The sequence below is a fragment of the Protomyctophum parallelum genome (genome assembly GCF_964188405.1).
Source record: "Protomyctophum parallelum genome assembly, chromosome: 5".
Lineage (NCBI taxonomy): Eukaryota > Metazoa > Chordata > Actinopteri > Myctophiformes > Myctophidae > Protomyctophum > Protomyctophum parallelum.
In genome coordinates this window covers 14,461,007-14,481,610 of record NC_139702.1, presented here as the reverse complement: position 1 = coordinate 14,481,610, position 20,604 = coordinate 14,461,007, and the positions used below count along the sequence as shown (strand labels likewise).

The 20,604-nt window shown below is 43.4% G+C and overlaps 1 protein-coding gene across 1 annotated transcript; it reads left to right on the top strand.

Annotated features, from left to right (window-relative positions):
• Window positions 1-3,225: 3,225 nt before the first annotated feature.
• rtn4rl2a (reticulon 4 receptor-like 2 a) lies at window positions 3,226-18,784 on the top strand (the record flags this gene model as incomplete). The annotated part of the gene is made up of 5 exons (XM_083765939.1): window positions 3,226-3,310; window positions 7,039-7,271; window positions 13,721-13,954; window positions 16,757-16,918; window positions 18,074-18,784. The coding sequence occupies exons 1-5, from the start codon at window positions 3,250-3,252 to the stop codon at window positions 18,782-18,784; spliced, it is 1,401 nt and encodes a 466-aa protein (XP_083622065.1). The 5' UTR covers window positions 3,226-3,249.
• Between the last annotated feature and the right edge of the window lie 1,820 nt (window positions 18,785-20,604).

Genomic DNA, 20,604 nt, shown 5'->3' with positions numbered 1-20,604 from the left:
ATGCATCAATAATTCCATTCATTCATGATTCAATCATACCACATCCTATACCCCTCACGCACACGCACACGCACACGCACACACACACACACACACACACACACACACACACACACACACACACACACACACACACACACACACACACACACACACACACACACACACACACACACACACACACACACACACTAGTCACACTCGTGACTATAGTGTCCCTGCTGGCTAATGGCCGGGTGCTGAGGCTGGTGAGCATCCTTATGTGGCCATAAAGGATGCTCTCTGGAGGAGGAGGAGTGACAACTATACTACTATATGAGACAGATCTCCTCCTGTCCTCCTGTCTGTCTGACTGACTGACTGACTCACGTGTCCATTGTCCTGGATGTCTTCCTGTGTGTAGAATAGATAGACCCCTTTTCCCCCCTTCTTAACACATTCTGACCTGAGATCAGATTCATACGAGGTTTCCACTGGACACACACTGGTCTGATTAACCCATTCTGACCTGAGATCAGATTCTAAAAAATGTCAGTCGTTCTTCGACTTTTCAAAAATAGCAGACCTACAAGCTCGTATCGCGCCACTCTGTGGCGCGATATGAGCTTGTAGATCTGCTATTTTTAAATAGCTAAAGCACGACATGATGCGAACACCAGAATGGGTTAATACATTCTGACCTGAGATCAGATTCTAAAAAAAATGTCTTCTACATCCTGACAGTTTTCTGAAAAAGCTATGTTTCTATGTCAGTCGTTCTTCGATTAAAAAAAAAATAGCAGACCTATACAAGCTTGTATAGGTCTGCTATTTTTCGACAGCTAAAGCATAACATGATGCTAACACCAAAAGGGGTTCCTTCCTTCATTATGTGTCCCGATGCAACACGTCGTGAGCTTGTACATCTGTTATTTTCACTATAGTTTGTCTCAAACTAAATTCCGTCTCAAGTTAAAAGGTCTGGGAACCACATGGTTGTAGTGGAGTGGGCTACATATCTTGCGCCACGGCACCCAATTACCCCTTATTCCTATAGACTTATTTGAGCTACGAGCTTGTAGATCTGCTATTTTTTGAAAAAAATATTTGAATATATATACAGTATACTTTCAGAGCGAGCATTTTTAACTCAAATCTTTGCTTCTGGGAGGGTCCCTGGAACAACATATTTTCAGATGGGGGTCGGCAGCCAATTATATATATATTTGGGGGTCCTTGACATGAAAATGTTTGAGAACCACTGACATAGAAACATGTTCTCAGGTCTAAATGGGTTAAATAAGTTATCCAAATGTTCAAAGCCCTGCAGTCTTTCCAGTAATAGTTACTGTATAGGGTTATTTATCCCATACTTTAATTCATGTATAATTAATTCAGCTATAATGCTGTTTATAGTGAATAGGGATTTTCTGATGATTTCATTTAGTGACTTTCTCTTTTGGCAATAACATCTCATCTTGTGTGCATCGTCTGAATCACTATAGAGGGCTTTCCCACCGAACAGAGGAAAAACTAAAAGAAATAATAAAAAAAAAGAAATTCAGCCAATCATGGCATCCCACGTGCACCTTCCCTCTGCGAGTCTGTGAGTGTGCGCGACTGTGCGTGTGTGTGTGTGTGTGTGTGTACGTGCATGCGTGGTGTGTCCGGAAACAGACCATAGTTGCTTGTCAAAGCTACGAGCATCCGTCTCCTCCTAACAAGGCTCAGTCATCTCCACCGCCCCTATGGCTGCATGCCTTTCATCTTCTCTACACCACTGTCTCTCAACCTCAGGTCTGGGGACCGCCAGGGGCCCAACATGGACCTCATGGGGGCCCTGTATGCCCTATATCGTCGTATACACACTCTCACTAGTTAGATAAGAAGAGGGGTCTTTTCAGTGTTAATTATGGGGTCCCAGAGGGGGTCCGCGTGGCCCTGATCTGCATATCAAACAGGTGGTCCTTTTGAGGATCACTGTCACATCACGTCACACAGCCTACACATACTGTACATACATCTCTCTACCCCTTTGATATCGATCTATACGTGGAAGAGACGTCACCTCTCACTGGGGGGAAAATGTATCTGCAATACAGAGATGCAAGTGTATACTCTGTTACAAGTAAAAGTCTGGAATTCAAAATGTACTTGAGTGAAAGTATACGGCTATAAAACTCAAGTATTGGTATCAAAATGTACCTATAATTTACCAAATGTATACTATATGCAGAATGTCTCATTTCAAGTTTTCAAATCTATAAAGAAAATATTTTGAAAATAGCAGATGCATTGTTTGAGCTTGCAGATCTGCTATTTTCAAATGGCCGAAATGTAAATTATGGCTGAAGAGGTTTAATGTATGTGTGTCTTTGTAATAATAATCAAAGTAACCATAGTAACTAAACATTCTCAAATACACGTAGTCGAGTAAAAGTATAGAACATCTGCCTTTGAGATGTAGTGGAGTAGAAGTAATTGGAAATTACAGTACAAATACCTCAATATATCCTTAACCCATTCTGAACGGGAACCCATTTTGGTGTTAGCTTCATGTTATGCTTTAGCTATTGAAAAATAGCAGATCTACAAGCTCATAGCGCGCCACCGAGTGGCGCGCTACGAGCTTGTAGGTCTGCTATTTTTTTTTTAAATCGAAGAACGACTGACATTTTTTAGAATCTGATCTCAGGTCAGAATGGGTTAAGCATGTAAGTAAATGTAGGCTATACTTATAGTTCCTCATAGTTAGTTCCTTTTTGCACCACTGCTGTGGAAAGACGTGGACAGAACCTCCTCTCCCTCAGTGGTCCATGTGCGGTTGGCGATGACTCGGATGATGCGTCTTTACGCGCTCTCCTCCAACTCCCCTCCCTCCCTCCCTCCCTCCCTTCCCCGGCGCGTCCCCATGGGCATTGGCCCCGCCTCTCTCCGTTCCTCTCCCTCCCTCCCTCCGTCTTCACCCACCCCACCGGGTCGGTGTGACGTAGGAGATTCCACGGTGCCCACATCATGCCCGCGTGGGCGCCCGTAGTGTAACGGCTTTCTCCGGTATAAATACGACACCGGGTGCCATCCAACGGCACTCGACTCGACTCCAGTCGCTCCGACTATAGGCTACTATAACCACGGGGACCCATCAAAGCACAATAACCAGCGGAGATAGGACATATAGCAGAGCCAGGGCATTTATATTAACTTTATATTTTAATAACGCCCCATTCTAGGCTATTATAACTAACTCGCTTTGGACTTTGGTTTTTGAACATGGATCCCTCGACTACAGCTCGGAGCCGACGATGCAGCGCCGTCATACGCAGCTGCAAAAGTAAGTTTTCTTTTCGTCTTCTCATCCGATCGGAAGAGTCGCTCGTTTGTTTGTAAATGTTTTAAAGCCAACTTGAAGTTATTGAATAGAAACTTGTGATCTTTCTAGTTGAATTGAATGGCTTATAGTGATGGAGCTGGACATTTCTTATGGGGATATACAGTAGCTGAGGAATGATCACAATTTAAGCTTTATTGATCCACGCACAAGTGACAAGTCTATCACTTGTTGTAATAAATGTTAAACAAATATATAAGAAAATGTTTTAAAGCAACTTGAAGTTATTTAATCTTTTAGAAATGTTTTTTCTAGATGAATTGAATGGCTTGGAGCTGGCCATTTGTACGGGGATATATAGCTGAGGAATTATATTTGACAATTTAGGCTATATTTATTGATCCACGCACAAGTCTATCACTTGTTGTAATGTTGTTTAATTAACTGCAACTGTAAAAATACGGAATACCTAATTTGTTTAAGAACAGTTCAAGAAGAGAGATAATGCCATCATGCGTAACGCTTATAGCGCAGACAGAAAATGTGTGTACTTTCTCCACACATTTTTAATGTTCTCAATAAACTTATTCTGTAGACATGAACCCATTTGGCTTATTATCACAAATCACTTGCTAACGTGACTAAAGCTATACATACATACATCCGGAACTACCAAACAAGGCGATGATGTTTTGAAGGCGTTTACATTGGGAGTGACAAACGGCATAATACTTTATAACAGCCATTTCAGCACCAAGGACAGCACCCATTGGTCGTCTACATGCGGTGGTTCTTAAAGTGGGGTCCGGGGACCATGCAGGGATCGTTGAAAGGGTTCCAGGGGGCCAGCAGCAGCAGTGTTGCAAATTTCTATTTTAGTTTTAGTCCTATAGTCTTTGGAAGGAAACTTCGTTTAGTTTTTGTCACATTTTAGTCACCTGGAATGTTTGTAGTGTTAGTCTAGTTTATCATAAGATTTTAGTCGACTGAATCTACAGTTGATTTAGTCGACTAAAATGTATTTTGGCAGGCCTTGATGCGCCGTAATGACTGATTTTACACTGAAAATAGCAGCTCACAACGGCTTGTAGATCTGCTATTTTCAGCATTCTCAAACCCAGTGTAAAATGACTTGTACTGGATCTCTTGTCCACTATAGTCCCTTCCTAACATTTTAGTCTAGTTTTTATTAGTTGACAATTTTTTCAGTATATTTAGTCTTAGTCATAGTTTTCATTTAGTCTCCTTTTAGTTTTAGTCAGTGGAAAATGGTAGTCGACGAACATTTTTCGCCTTCGTTTTAGTCAATGAAATCAACACTGCAAGAGCGAGATAAATTAATTTAGCACCTATATCAGTCTTTGACTTTAAACTATATAGGAAATCTGAAGAAATGTTATTATACATTATATTTATATATTATTTAACACAAATCTTGTATGGGGGGGGGGGGGGGGGGGGGGTCCCTGGTACAAAATAGTGAGGGTTCTGCTGCAAAAATACAAATGAGTTTGGTGGTCATTGACATGACCCGATTCATGTACTGCTCTTATGTTGATGGTGTATGTGAATGTAATTCACATGTGTGTATTGTTGGTGTAAATGTGAATGTAATTTCTGTTGTTGACTGTAGTGTGTTGTATCTCGGCTACATTGACAATGAGGGCTTGCCCCTCAAACTGTACTATACGAGTTGAAATAAAGCTTTAAGCTTATGATGATGAAGAAGAAAACAGTTTGAGAACCAGTGGTTTACTGGCCGTTTGTGTACCAGACGTGATCTTACGTTGTGCTGTGAAATTAGTAGGCTACCATATAGACACAGAGCAGGATTCTCAGCGAGTTGATTTATACAGACAAAACAGACAATGAGGCGATTAACCCATTCTGACCCGAGATCAGATTCTAAAAATGTCTGTTTGAAAATGACAGTTTTCTGAAAAAGCTATGTTTCTATGTCAGTCGTTCTTCGATTTAACAAAAATAGCAGACCTACAAGCTCGTAGCGCACCACTCGGTGGTGCGCTATGAGCTTGTATATCTGCTATTTTTCAATAGCAAAAGCATAACGTATAATGCTAACACCAAAAGTGGTTCCCGCCTAAAATGGGTCAATCATTCACTGCATACACTGTGTTTTCAACATGGACATTTGGCAGGAAATAGAACAGATGCAGTGCAATGAAAACACAGTCTGTGTCTTAACAACTCTGGGTACATAATACCTATTATTAATATAATGCACAATACATTGTAAATGAAAATAATCAAATAAGAATAAACACAACCTATAGCGCTTTCATATAGCAAAGATGAAATAGGAAGTTTATGCTATAGGTTATATGACTGTTTTATGGAAACAGTGTTTTGTGTTGAATGTGCTATAATTGCACAGACATTATTTAAAAGAGAAAATGGCCATGCCATAAAATAATGCACATTGCACTTGTCTTTTCATACTTTAGGTGGAAATAAAGCAAAATGAAAAAGTATAATAAATGTTATTTTTTATCAACTGGCCCCTGGCCCCTTGCCATTTTCATAATGTGGCCCACAGGTTCAGCTATTTGAGTATCCCTGGGTTACGTCAATGCCGTAATTTTCTTTCCATGCTAAAATATGATCCTCAGGTATTATTATTATTATATAAGGAGGAAGATTTTGTTTTCAAAAAATTGTACAGTATTTGTTAAAATGACGTTTTTATGCGGACACGCCCACCAGTTCATTATGCCTGGTTTGCCTGGTGGATGGTGATGGGTGGTGATCCACCTGAACTGAACAGTTCATTATGCCTGGTTTGCCTGGTGGATGGTGATGGGTGGTGATCCACCTGAACTGAACAGTTCATTATGCCTGGTTTGCCTGGTGGATGGTGATGGGTGGTGATCCACCTGAACTGAAGCCAGTTCATTAGGTATGCCTGGTTTGCCTGGTGGATGGTGATGGGTGGTGATCCACCTGAACTGAAGCCAGTTCATTAGGTATGCCTGGTTTGCCTGGTGGATGGTGATGGGTGGTGATCCACCTGAACTGAAGCCGAACCCAGTAACCCACAGCTGTTGTTGAATGATAAAGGGGAGGGGTTAGGGGATGATATTGTGATGTCACTATATCACCGTTTTATTCCATTGGCACGTTTGACTGTCGAGGTTTCAGCCTCCAGGAAGAAACCCTATAAATACAAAGGGAAGACATTATTGCACAACCACACCACCAATAAGTCAAACACATTTCCATGTGTTTAGGAGGTGACAGTACTTCATTAGACCCTGAAGAAAAACACATCATATCTTTAAAGTGACAGAACACTGGATCACAATACACATATAGGGATCCATTTTTTACTATTTTGAAAAACATAGTTAAACTAGCTGATCTATACATCGAGACATTGTGAGCTTGTAGATCGGCTATTTGAACTATTTTAAATGTGTTTTTAAAATAGTAAAAAAAAAAAAGGCTAATTAGTTTAGGGATAAAGGACAAGGGTGGCGCAAGATGGAGCCTAATGCCTGCAGGGCAAGTGGAAGCATTATTATTATTAACCACGCTACATCCACTTCTCTCCCTCCTGTTGTGTCTTAAAGGCGATCTCTCCCTCTGGCTGGCGGTGGTGTGGCTGGTCTTTAACTTCTCTCCCTCTGTGTTGTCTCTTCCAGGCGGTCTCTCCCTCTGGCTGGCGGTGTGACTCGTCTTTAACTTCTCTCCCTCTGTGTTGTCTCTTCCAGGCGGTCTCTCCCTGTGGCTGGCGGTGGTGGTTCTGGTTCTGGGTGTAAAGCCCGGTCCGTCTGCGGCGTGCCCTCAGGAGTGCGTGTGCTACCCGACGCCCATGACCGTGAGCTGCCAGGCGCAGAACTTCACCATAGTGCCGGCGGGAGTGCCCTACGACTCGCAGCGCGTGTTCCTGCAGAACAACAGGATAACGGAGCTCAGAGTGGGTTCTTTTGGCTTCGGAACTCAGGTGAGCACTAAATATATATATAGATATATAGATAATGGAGCTCAGAGTTGGTTAATTCTTTTGGCTTTGGAACTCAGGTGAGCACTAAAGCACAACAAGGTTGGACAAGGAAGACAATAGACTTCATGTAATATAAAGGGGAGATGGGCGTTTTAAATTTGAGCTCATTTCTGATTTGCCTGAGCACAAATGATATCTGTGGCAGTAGGGCTATGATAGACTACAAGGTCCATCATGCTTTGCGTATCAGACTTCTGGTGACTAAAGTAAACAAGTGTTGTACAAGCTACTACAAGCTACTAGCTGTGTCCTGTGTCCCGTCACTTAACAATATCGATATACATCATAATCTATCCCCCCCCATTTGCGGAAAGTACATTTACCGTACTTAAGTACTGTACTCTTTTGGTGTTTGTAGGCTACTTTACTTGAGTATTTCCAATTTCCAATACTTTTACTTCTACTCCACTACACCTCAAAGACAAATATTGTACTTTTACTCACTATAATTATTTAAAATATTTAGTTTCTAGTTACTAGTTACATGGTAGATTTGGATTATTATTACAAAACATACATTAATCACTTCAGCATACATTTCGGCAATTTGAAAATAGCTGACGTACAAGCTCACAATGCGACACATGTGAGCTTGTACATCTTTTACTTTCTTTTACTGAAGTAAAACATACTTTTTTCGTCCACTGAACATTTCTATCATCATCATCCTCATCTAGGGATGTCCTAGCCTCGGTCCCAGACTTACTTATCTGCGAAATGTAAAGCCTGGTCACAACGTAAGGCAGAGAAGCATAAAGTAATGCCTGGTCACAACGTAAGGCAGAGAAGCATAAAGTAATGCCTGGTCACAACGTAAGGCAGAGAAGCATAAAGTAAAGCCTGGTCACAACGTAAGGCAGAGAAACATAAAGTAAAGCCTGGTCACAACGTAAGGCAGAGAAGCATAAAGAAAAGCCTGGTCACAACGTAAGGCAGAGAAACATAAAGTAAAGCCTGGTCACAACGTAAGGCAGAGAAGCATAAAGTAAAGCCTGGTCACAACGTAAGGCAGAGAAGCATAAAGTAATGCCTGGTCACAACGTAAGGCAGAGAAGCATAAATAAAAGCCTGGTCACAACGTAAGGCAGAGAAGCCGAACGAAACCGAACGAAATCCTGGTCCTGTGTCTCGTCCTGTGTCCCCTACCCTCCCCTCAACACCCTTCCCCGCCCCCACACATTCATGCATGGCTTTGGAGGAAAATCTGAACAGTACGAACACTATTGAGGACATTTTGGAAAAAATTTCGGCTAGAGGGTTACATATTGTTCATTTGAACATACGTAGTCTCGTACTATACATCGATCAAGTCAGAGACATGTTTGACAATGGCAGGGTTGGTATAATTTCTTTTTCTGAAACTAGACTTGATGATTCCATCAAGGACACCGAGATAGAGATAGAAAACTATACAGTCATCAGAAAGGACAGAGATCGAAATGGAGGAGGAGTCTGTGTCTATGTCAGAGGAGATATCAGCTTCAACGTCCGGTCCGAGATGGACAACAAGGACATTGAAGCAGTTTGGCTTGATATCAACCTCCCCAAAACAAAACCCTTCTTGATTGGGGCTCTGTATAGACCTCCCTCCCAATCCACCTTTTACAACCTGTTAGATGATGTATCAACTGACATAGGATGTTCGGGGGAAATCTTGATTGGCGACGTCAACACCAATATTTTGGTAAAAGACACAGCAATCTTTAAGTCCTTCTGAAATTACTGTAGCCTGCATAACCTGGTTCAGTTGATTTCTCAATATACAAGGGTATGCCCTGACTCTCAAACCATCTTAGACCTCATCTTGACAAATTACCTGACCAAGATCTCCAGAAGTGGTGTCATACAGTGCAATATAAGTGATCATGATATCATTTATTGTACTCGTAAACTTCACAAATCTGCAGTCAATTGTCATAACACAATCAGATTCAGATTAAAAAACTACACCTGTGAAGCATTAAATACAGCTCTGGAGAATCTGGACTGGTCAAACGTCCTTAACTGTACATCTACAGAAGAGGCCTGGTCTCATTTTAAATCTGCCTTTCTATCAGTGGTTGACAGCCTGGCTCCCATGAAAGTCATTAGGGCGAAAGCGAGAACTCAACCATGGATGAATGCCGACATCCTAATGGCCATGAAAATGAGAAATGAGAGTTATGCCAAGTTCAGAAAAAACAGAGATGAGCAGCTGTTCGACAAATGCAAACAATTGCGTAACAAGGTAAACGGCATGATCAAGACAGCCAAACAAACCTACTTCAATGAGAAAATTGAAGAAAACAAGAAAAAGCCCCAAAAACTTGGGCTGTAACAACAGGCTCAAAACAAAGATCACAAATCTCAACATTAAAATAAATGGCTCGCTCATCTCTGATAAGCTGAATGTGGCTAACTGCCAAAATGGTTTCTTCACAACCATAGCTTCCACACTGGTGGACAAGTTGCCCTCCCATTCAGGCCTTTATGGAGAGCAGCATATAAGCTCTTTTTACAAAGGTCTTGGTGCTGTTGAGGACAGCTTCAAAATCTCGTCCGTAACAACAGAGGACGTGTTATCAAAACTCAGTGCCTTACAGCCAACTAAGGCTACCGGCCATGATGGTATCCCCACTAGGTTCCTCAGAGATGCAGCGGTTTCTATTGCCCCTGTTGTGGCTCACATTACAAACCTGTCCATCAGACAGGGCCATGTTCCACAGGAATTCAAACTTGCAAGAGTAGTCCCTCTTTATAAAAAGGGCAGCAAGTTGGACCCTGGGAACTACCGCCCTGTGTCCATCCTTTGTTCCATCTCAAAGGTCATAGAGAGACTAGTGTATGAACAGATAAATTCATATCTGCTTCATAACAAGCTTCTTTTTGAATTCCAGTCAGGCTTCAGAAGATCTCACTCCACTGACACATGTCTGTTATACTTGACAGATAACATCAGACGTGAGGTAGACTCAGGCAAATACTGCGGCATGGTCATGCTGGACCTTCAAAAGGCGTTTGACACTGTGAACCACTCCATACTGCTAAACAAGCTGAAGGCAATTGGTTTTGATGGCCCATCGTTAAACTGGGTGAGATCTTACCTTGAGGGAAGGAAACAGGTGGTCGATGTGAATGGTACCCTGTCCACCTCCCTCCCAGTAGAGTGTGGGGTCCCCCAAGGGAGCATCCTAGGGCCTCTACTGTTTCTAATTTATGTAAACGACATGAACTCGGCATGTAAATGCAATCTGTTCTTGTTCGCAGACGACTCAGCTCTCCTGGTCTCGGACAAAGATAAGTCGCAGGTCGAGAGAGTACTCAGCACAGAGCTCGGTAGCATCTGTCTTTGGCTCTCCGACAACAAATTGTCACTGCACCTTGGGAAAACTGAGTCTATTTTGTTTGGTTCAAGTCATAACCTCAACAAGTCCCGGGCTTCTCAGTTAGAGTGGGTGACAGTGTGGTCACAAATAGGGAAGAGGTCACTTACTTGGGTTTTATACTAGATAACAAACTCACAGGTGAAAAAATGGCAATGAAAGTGATCTCAAAGGTCAACCAGAGAACTCGTTTCTTGGGCAGGATATCCCCTTATGTCAACAGCAGTGCTATGAGGACCTTGGCCGGTGCCCTCATCCAGTGTCACTTTGACTATGCGTGTACTTCATGGTACAGAGGTATCTCCAAGCTTTTGAAAACAAGGCTGCAGACCTCCCAAAACAAGCTTGTGAGGTTACTGCTAAAATTGAACCCCAGGTCTCATCTTACCTCTGCCCACTTTAGTAGCCTGGGATGGCTAAGGGTGGAGGAGAGAGTATCTCAGCTCTCATTGTGTCTGGTCTTCAAGATCCTAGGTGCCTCTGTTCCAGAGTACCTGCTGGGCTACCTGCCCAGAGTGAGGGATGCTCACAGGTACTCAACCAGAGGAAGTCCTTATGATCTAGTTCCTCCCAGTTTCAGGACACTCATGGGTAAAAATGCTTTTTTCTACGCAGCCACTACTCTGTGGAATGCACTCCCTCCAGCCCTGAAATCCCTAAATTCTATTGCAATATTTAGGAAAGACCTGAAATCATGGCTCCATCTACACACTCACTGGTCATAGTTAGCTTCCAAACCTGGATAGCCCTTCTCCCATGCTCAGGACTTTTCTCTCAGGGTACCTCTTGTCCTATGTATAGCTCCCAGCCTTATATATAAGGATTATTTATTATTTGTTCCATGGTTGTTTTTGTCTGTACAGTATGTATGTGTATAGTTTCATGTTTCAAAGTGGACCACAATGGAAACAAGCAAAGGCTTTTTTGTGTCTAAGTCCATTTGGCGTTTTTTTAAAATGATGTCAATTTCTGTAATTTTCTTAAACTGCCAATAAAGTATTCTATCTATCTATCTAAGCATAAAGTAAAGCCTGGTCACAACGTAAGGCAGAGAAACATAAAGAAAAGCCTGGTCACAACGTAAGGCAGAGAAACATAAAGTAAAGCCTGGTCACAACGTAAGGCAGAGAAGCATAAAGTAATGCCTGGTCACAACGTAAGGCAGAGAAGCATAAAGTAAAGCCTGGTCACAACGTAAGGCAGAGAAGCATAAAGTAAAGCCTGGTCACAACGTAAGGCAGAGAAGCATAAAGTAAAGCCTGGTCACAACGTAAGGCAGAGAAGCATAAAGTAAAGCCTGGTCACAACGTAAGGCAGAGAAGCATAAAGTAAAGCCTGGTCACAACGTAAGGCAGAGAAGCATAAAGTAAAGCCTGGTCACAACGTAAGGCAGAGAAGCATAAAGTAAAGCCTGGTCACAACGTAAGGCAGAGAAGCACAAAGTAAAGCCTGGTCACGGATGTATCCTCCGGAACATCCGACAAAAGTATTTCCCCCGGAGAATGTAAACTGATTTGTAGAGCATCAACGTCATTTCCTCGGGCAATACTTCTGCTAAAATCCCGCAACTTCTGCTGATAGTCTTTTCAGCGTAGGTCTTGCCCAGGGTGGGGATGTCCCGATCACATTCTTTTGCTCCCGATCCGATTCCGATCATTAAGATTTTCAGTATCTGCCCATATCGATTTTTCCACTTATGCCATATTACAATATTAGAATATCCAAAATTACAGAAAATATCCAGTCTAATATCATGATATGGATATAATATTGACACTAGTCCTGATCACGTTTATTGCTCCCGATCCGATTCAGCTCATTTGAAAATTACGTGATTGGCCCCCGATTTCAGATCACGTGATCGGATTGGAACAACCCTATATGGACCATATGCAGACAGCGGCCATCTTACCATAATTATAAGTTAATGGCAAGGTGCTAACAAGGTGCAACTTCCCATAGTCAGCCCATTCATCCAAACAGACAAAGTCCTACAGTATATCTGATTGTATTACACAACGTCAAACTCACCAACATTGCAGCTGTACAAAAAGCTTGAATTATTCTCTTTCTATCCTCAAAGTGTTTGTTTCATAAAAATCCACCATGTTATGAGTTACTTTCTGTCCTCGCAGGTGATTCGTGCTCGTTAGATATCACTCGACAGTCCGGCGTACCGACTGTTTTGAATTTGCACATAATGCAAGAGGCAGCAGGACGTTAACCTGACGCTGCCAGATCCAAGATGCTTGCTACACACATTGTTTCACAGCTTATTAGGATCTGGGATCTCGCCAATTCGATGACGGGGCTGTTCCTTTTTTTCCAAGATATTTTCATATGGTAGATGATTGGATGTTCGGTGTTAGCTCAACTCTCTGAGAGATCTCAGATGGATGCTGTCTTGGGGAACATGGTTACTCAATACCGCCCCCCATCTGGCAGAGTCAGGTTAGCAGGACGTTGCTTTACTTCCAAACTCTGATGGCAACATGGCCGCGGTCAATTGAGTCTAGACATCGTCCCAATCAACCACATTAACCCCCTCCATGTCTCCACCACCACCAGGTTCTCTGGCTGTTCAACCACATTAACCCCCTCCATGTTTCCACCACCAGGTTCTCTGGCTGTTCAACCACATTAACCCCCTCCATGTCTCCACCACCACCAGGTTCTCTGGCTGTTCAACCACATTAACCCCCTCCATGTCTCCACCACCACCAGGTTCTCTGGCTGTTCAACCACATTAACCCCCTCCATGTCTCCACCACCAGGTTCTCTGGCTGTTCAACCACATTAACCCCCTCCATGTCTCCACCACCACCAGGTTCTCTGGCTGTTCAACCACATTAACCCCCTCCATGTCTCCACCACCAGGTTCTCTGGCTGTTCAACCACATTAACCCCCTCCATGTCTCCACCACCAGGTTCTCTGGCTGTTCAACCACATTAACCCCCTCCATGTCTCCACCACCAGGTTCTCTGGCTGTTCAACCACATTAACCCCCTCCATGTCTCCACCACCAGGTTCTCTGGCTGTTCTCCAACAACATCTCGTGGATCGAGGCGGGGGCCTTCAGCGAGCTGAGGGACCTGGAGGAGCTGGACCTCGGGGACAACCCCAGCCTGCGGCGCCTGGAGGGCGGGGCGTTCCGCGGCCTGGAGAAGCTCCAGAGCCTCCACATGCACCGCTGCCGGCTCACCGCGCTGCCCCACGACGTCTTCCACAAGCTCTACAGCCTGCAGTTCCTCTACCTGCAGGTAGGTGGCGGCGAGGGGGGATATAATCAGGGTTGATTCCGTCATTAACCCATTCTGACCTGAGATCAGATTCTAAAAAATGTCTTCTACATCCTGACAGTTTTCTGAAAAAGCTATGTTTCTATACGTATGTCAGTCGTTGTTCGATTTTTCAAAAATAGCAGACCTACAAGCTCGTAGCGCGCCACTTGGTGGCGCGCTATGAGCTTGTAGATCTGCTATTTTTCAATAGCTAAAGCATGTCATAATGCTAACACCAAAATGGGTTCCCGTCCAAAATGTGTTAAACTAAAACTAAGACGAAAAATGTTCGTCGACTAAATAAAGACTCAGCTATGATGTCTAAAACAATAAGACTAAATATATTGACAATTTCATCAACAAATTAAAACTAGACTAAAATGTTAGGAAGGGACTAGTGGAGAAGAGATCCAGTATAAGTCATTTTACACTTGGTTGGATGCTGAAAATAGCAGATCTACAGGCTCACAACGCGTCGTAGCGTGCAACGCGTTGTGAGCTTGTAGATCTGCTATTTGCAGCAAGTATAAAATCACGCCATCAAGGCCTGCCAAAATACATTTTTGACAAATCTTATGATATTTAATCGACTAAAACTAGACACTAAAACATTCCGGGTGACCAAAATGTGACTAAAACTAAATGAAAACTATTCAAGAGACTATGACTAAAACTAAAATCTGGCGCTAATGATCGATAGCACCAATAGCATCACCGGCGTCTGGAATGGAATTCAAAATGTACTCCCATTTCAAGTCTGAAAACAGCAGATCTACAAGCTCACAATGCGACACATTGTGAGCTTGTAGATCGTTGATGGTTCCGGCCTAATGACTATACAAAACAATGTCTACAACATGACGTAAACAACGATATCATCCGCTCCCGACCTGATCATAAACCCCAAAAGGAATGCTGACCAGGCTAAGTTCTGAGTGCTTTCACAGAACTTTTAATTGGTTCAGAACTCTAAAAGTTGGTGTGGAACTGGTAGCAGACAAACAGTGCAAGCACTGTTGAAAGATACATTTTGGCGTAATGTCTGGGGGCATTTCTTAAAACGACAGGCAAGTTGTTCCATTTAATGGGACCATAAATAATATATGTTTAGTTCACCATATTATGAGCTTGACATACAACAGGATGCCCTTCTGCATAACAGGTAAAGTATAAGTAACAATACAATACAATACAATACAACACAATACAATACAATACAAATGAATGCCACTTTGGCCCATCCCATAGGATTATATGACGCATTTAACAGAGTACACTGAATGCAACTGGCACTACAGTCCTTCCTGTTCATACATATGTGTACATTATTTGAACAAAAAACTAAACAAAACGAAAATAAACATAACAAGGCCATTTTACATGTAAATGGCCCTCTCCTCCTCATTGACCATGAGGCCTTTTCAAGGAATGAGGCAAATGAAAAGGTGTACTTTTGAAACAGGCGCTTCAGTCCCTCGAAGTCCTCCAACCATACAAATTAAAAAGTCTCTCCCTAATGGAGTTGTAGAATGGACAATAAAAAACAAAATGCAATGCAATACAATAACACATGCACATACTTACAATGTGTTGTATAAATAATTGACAGTCAGCAAATCTTGGACCATTTACAGTTCCACAGTCATCAGATCATGCTATATCTCATGTCATATCATGAGCTAGCCTGGCTAATAAGCCAGACCGAATCAGCCGTTGGCAACAAAAATAATTGCCTGCCGGCGGATTACGGTCTGGAGAGGCTCAATCGTACGCCCATTTCCTACAACAGAGAACTGGTGTGGCCAATCGGGACACGGTATGCAATATGGGCGGGCTTTGGTACAGTGACGTTCAATGCTTGAGACCTTTGACTGACAGTATAGCTCTGACCAATTGCGTCAAAGAGAAAATGATCCATAAACACAGCATCTCCAGACTCAAATACCACACGACACACAGCATCTCCAGACTCAAATACCACACGACACACAGCATCTCCAGACTCAAATACCACACGACACACAGCATCTCCAGACTCAAATACCACACGACACACAGCATCTCCAGACTCAAATAACACAAGACACACAGCATCTCCAGACTCAAATAACACACGACGACAGTGTGATTTGAGTCTGGCTTATTAGCCAGGCTAATCATGAGCTAGCATCACTGTGATGTGTTGTTTTCGTCGACTAAAACTAAGACGAACATTTTTCGTCGACTACCTTTTTCCACTGACAAAAACAAATGGAAACTAAATGAAAACTAAGCTACGATGATTAAAACTAAGACTAAATATACTGACAATTTCGTCGACAAATAAAAACTAGACTAAAATGTTAGGAAGGGACTAGTGGGCAAGAGATCCAGTATAAGTCATTTTACACTTGGTTGCTTGCTGAAAATGGCCGATCTACAAGCTCACAACGTGTCGCAACGCGACGCGTTGTGAGCTTGTAGATCGGCTATTTTCAGCAAGTGTAAAAACACTCATTACGACGGCATCAAGGCCCGCCAAAATACATTTTAGTCGACTAAATCAACTGTACATTTAGTCGACTAAAATCTCATGACATTTAGTCGACTAAAACTAGACTAACACTAAGACATTTCCAGGTGACTAAAATGTGACTAAAACTAAATGACGTTTCAGTCCAAAGACTATGACTAAACTGAAATAGAAATGTGCTGCCAAAAACAACAGTGATGTCACTGTATCTCATCACAGTCCTCACGTCGTCATCATCACGCGTTGCTCCTCCCCTTCCTTCCTTCCAGGAGAACCACCTCCACTTCCTGCAGGACGACATCTTCTCGGACCTCATCAACCTGTCCCAGCTGTTCCTGCACGGGAACCGCATCCGCACGCTGTCCGAGAACGTGTTCCGCGGCCTGGTCAACCTGGACCGGCTGCTGGTGCACGACAACCGCGTACGCCAGGTAGGGAGGCGTGGCCTGATGAATATTTATTTACCCATTCTGACCCGAGATCAGGTCTTCTACATCCTGACGGTTTTCTGAAAAAGCCATGTTTCTATGTCAGTCGTTCTTCGATTTTTCAAAAATAGCAGACCTACAAGCTCGTAGCGCGCTATGAGCTTGTAGATCTGCTATTTTTCAATAGCTAAAGCATAGCATGATGCTAACACCAAAACGGGTTCCCGCACAAAATGGGTTAACGTCGATAATTCAGTGGTTCCCAAACTTTTCAGCCCCGTGCCCGTGGCCCAAGACGGAAATTAGATATTCGCCCGTGGGACGCAAACTATAGTGAAAATAGCCGGTCTACAAGCTCACAAGGTGGCACGAAAATATTTGCTCTAATTTGTGGAATTTCTTAGATTTTTTTTCATTCATTTCTCCAAGACGTTTACTGAATTTCTTTTAATTGGATCATTATTTGTAATTAATTCATGAATGGTTTCCCTTTTTTTTTAAGAATTAATTTAAAAAAGAACGAAGGAAACAGAAAACTAAGGGGACCGAAAACAATGTGTCCGCGACCCACACATGGGTCCCGACCCACTGTTTGGGAAACAGTGGTCAAGACGATCGGATACAGTGGGTTCCATTTTCGTCACCGCTAAACCCCTTATCCCTAAACTTCTTTGCCTTTTTTTTTTACTATTTTGCAAAACATTTTCGAATAGTTAAAAATGGCCAGTCTACAAGCTCACAACGTGTAAATGTATAGGCCGCTAGTTGAACAAAAAAAAGGCAAAGAAGTTTAGGGAAAAGGGGTTTAGCGTTTAGGGAAAAGGGGTTTAGTTTAGTTTAGGGAAAAGGGATTTAGCGTTTAGGGAAAAGGGGTTTAGCGTTTAGGGAAAAGCGGTTTAGTTAAGTTTAGGGAAAAGGGGTTTAGCTTTTAGGGAAAAGGGGTTTAGCGGTGATGAACGTGGAGCCCAGTGTCTCCACCATGTGTTGCCGTTTCAGAGATATTGTACATTATTGTTACGTTGAATGCACATTCTATGATTTGCAGTTTCATACCTTAATTTATACTTATTCTTTTAGTTTTTAACCATAAAACCATAAAAACGGCATGAAGAAATATCGCGATAATATGGTGATATCATATTTTTTCCCATATCGCAGGTGAACCGCCGGGCGTTCCGCGACCTGGGCCGCCTCACCATGCTCTTCCTGTTCAACAACTCCCTGGCGGAGCTCCCCGCCCAGGCGCTGCGGGACGCGCAGGGCGTCCAGTTCCTGCGCCTCAACGCCAACCCCTGGGCGTGCGGCTGCGAGTCCCGCGCCATGTGGGAGTGGTTCCGCGAGGCCAGCGGCTCCGTCTCCTCCTCCGAGGTGCCGTGCGCCTCGCCGGCGGCCCGCCGCGGCCAGGACATGCGCTTCCTGCGCGAGATGGACTTCGCGCCGTGCCCGCTGCCCCCCGACCCCGCCTCCATCGCCGGCTCCACCACCACCACCTTCAGCACCAAGACCCGCTGGTGGTTCTCCCGGAACAAGCCCCAGGCCATCACCAAGGGGCTGCTGGAGAAGGCCCACGAGACGGTGAAGGCCGGCGCGCACGGCAAGGGCCCGTCCACCTCCACGTCCGTGGTCAAGTGGGAGCTGGAGGAGGCGGAGCTGGCGCTGCCCAAGATCGACCCCGAGGAGTACTGGGCCAACTACGGCAACGAGGACTCGGGCATCTCCGTGACCTGCATCGAGCTCGAGTGCCCGCCCGACTTCGACCTCACTCCCAACGCCGCCTCCAGTCCTCTTCGCTCGCACTCTTTCCTCTCGCTGCTGGTGCTCTCCGTCGTGGTCAGCGTTTCCCTCAGTCTCCACCTGCTGTTTGGCTGAATGGGACTCTTGGTTAATTAGACGACCACATTGTCCTCCTAAGCCTGTTGTAAAGGCGACGAGGTACCCTGTTTTAGACGCTCGACAACCCCCAACCCTTTGCCCTTTGCTCTGCTGAGCTGCTCGTATCTAAACGGATACTCAGGGCACAGCGAGGGAAATAGGGAGGGGACGGGAAGGGTTAGATTCTGCATCTTAACCTGCATCCACAGGGCTTAAAACACTTCAGGGTTTCTAAGTGTTCTTCAGCCAAGACTATAATGTACTTTATACGGTATAATTATATACCTACAATGTTGCTATAATGGTGTGACTTTCTGCGTCTCACCTATAGGTGAAGTTATCATTACCCACGATGCACCTGCAATCAGGGGTTCAGATGGCGTAAATATCTGTGCTCGGAGAAACGGCGGTGAACGATCTTAAGTCAGTGTTTGTGAACTTTTCCTCGCGGCCGTATACCTGCTATTATCATGACATCGAAATAATCACCATGGCTGCTACAAAGATAGCAACTATACTGTTATAACCAGTACAATGTCACATTATAATGGCAATACTGAAATGACTCAGAGTGTCATGTGAAACATGCTTTTGTTTATGTGTATTTTTTCTAGTTGTTTTCTGTGTCTGTGACACATCCATTATTTTATTATTATTATCACCTATTGAGCATTACTGTGAGAAGACTGCATGGTGGTTCCACACTCAGAGCACAATGTGGAGCAGCGCTCAGAAAGAAAAGGCAATAAGAGAGAGAGAGAGAGAGAGAGAGAGAGAGAGAGAGAGAGAGAGAGAGAGAGACAGAGACAGAGACAGAGACAGAGACAGAGACAGAGACAGAGACAGAGACAGAGACAGAGAGACAGAGAGAGATACTGTATACTGTGAAGCAAAAAGGAAGCAGGCAAACAGAAGAATGTAGTGGCAGATGGACAAGGAGGAGGCTGGAGGCGGGGAGAGAGAGAGAGAGAGAGAGAGAGAGAGAGAGAGAGAGTTAGAAGAGAGAGAGAGTTATAAATACAAGCAAAAACAGGACAAAAAAGGACATTTTGATGGAAATAATAAAAATGTCAGTGACGCATAACGCAGTGAAAGCGGAATGGTTGACGACATCCATCCGAGGACGATTGTTCAGAACGAGGCATTATTAGCAACGTAAAAAAGAGAACCAGATATTGATTGATCAATGGAGTGAAAGTGAAATATAGGGCGAGGGCACAGCAATACGAATGGAGATAAAAAAGGCAATATTCCGTTGCATGAAGCATGCGACAGGAGGGCTAGTGAAGGAGACCGTGCTGGCCATGGGGAGTGCAGGAGAACAGTAATAAACCCATCCATGTATTGGGTGTTTGTCTGTCTGTCTGTCACAAAGCCACAGTTATATACCCATCCATGTAAATATGATGTGACTGTTTACAAAGTACAGGAAAAAATAATGTCTGTTATAACATTTGTAAGGAATGCTAGGAATATTGGTTAAATTATCTTTATATAAAAAAATATCATCCAGATTTTCTGAATAACATTTGTCAGACTTTTATTTTGTGCAATAACAGAGCTATTTTAGAATGCATTTTTGTGGATTCAAGTTTGTAAGGAGACGACGGTAGCTTGGATTTGAATGGGTTCAACCAGCAACACTTAAATGTATACTGTATCAGAAATGCATGCATTCTCTTGGAGGGCGACAGTATAGCTACTGTCACGTGTGCCATTTTACTTTTGAGGGCTTTGGCTTTACGCAAGACAACTTGCCTCTAATCCTGGCTCCTTTTCTGCATATAGGGACAATCACGAATATCCTTCAAAACACC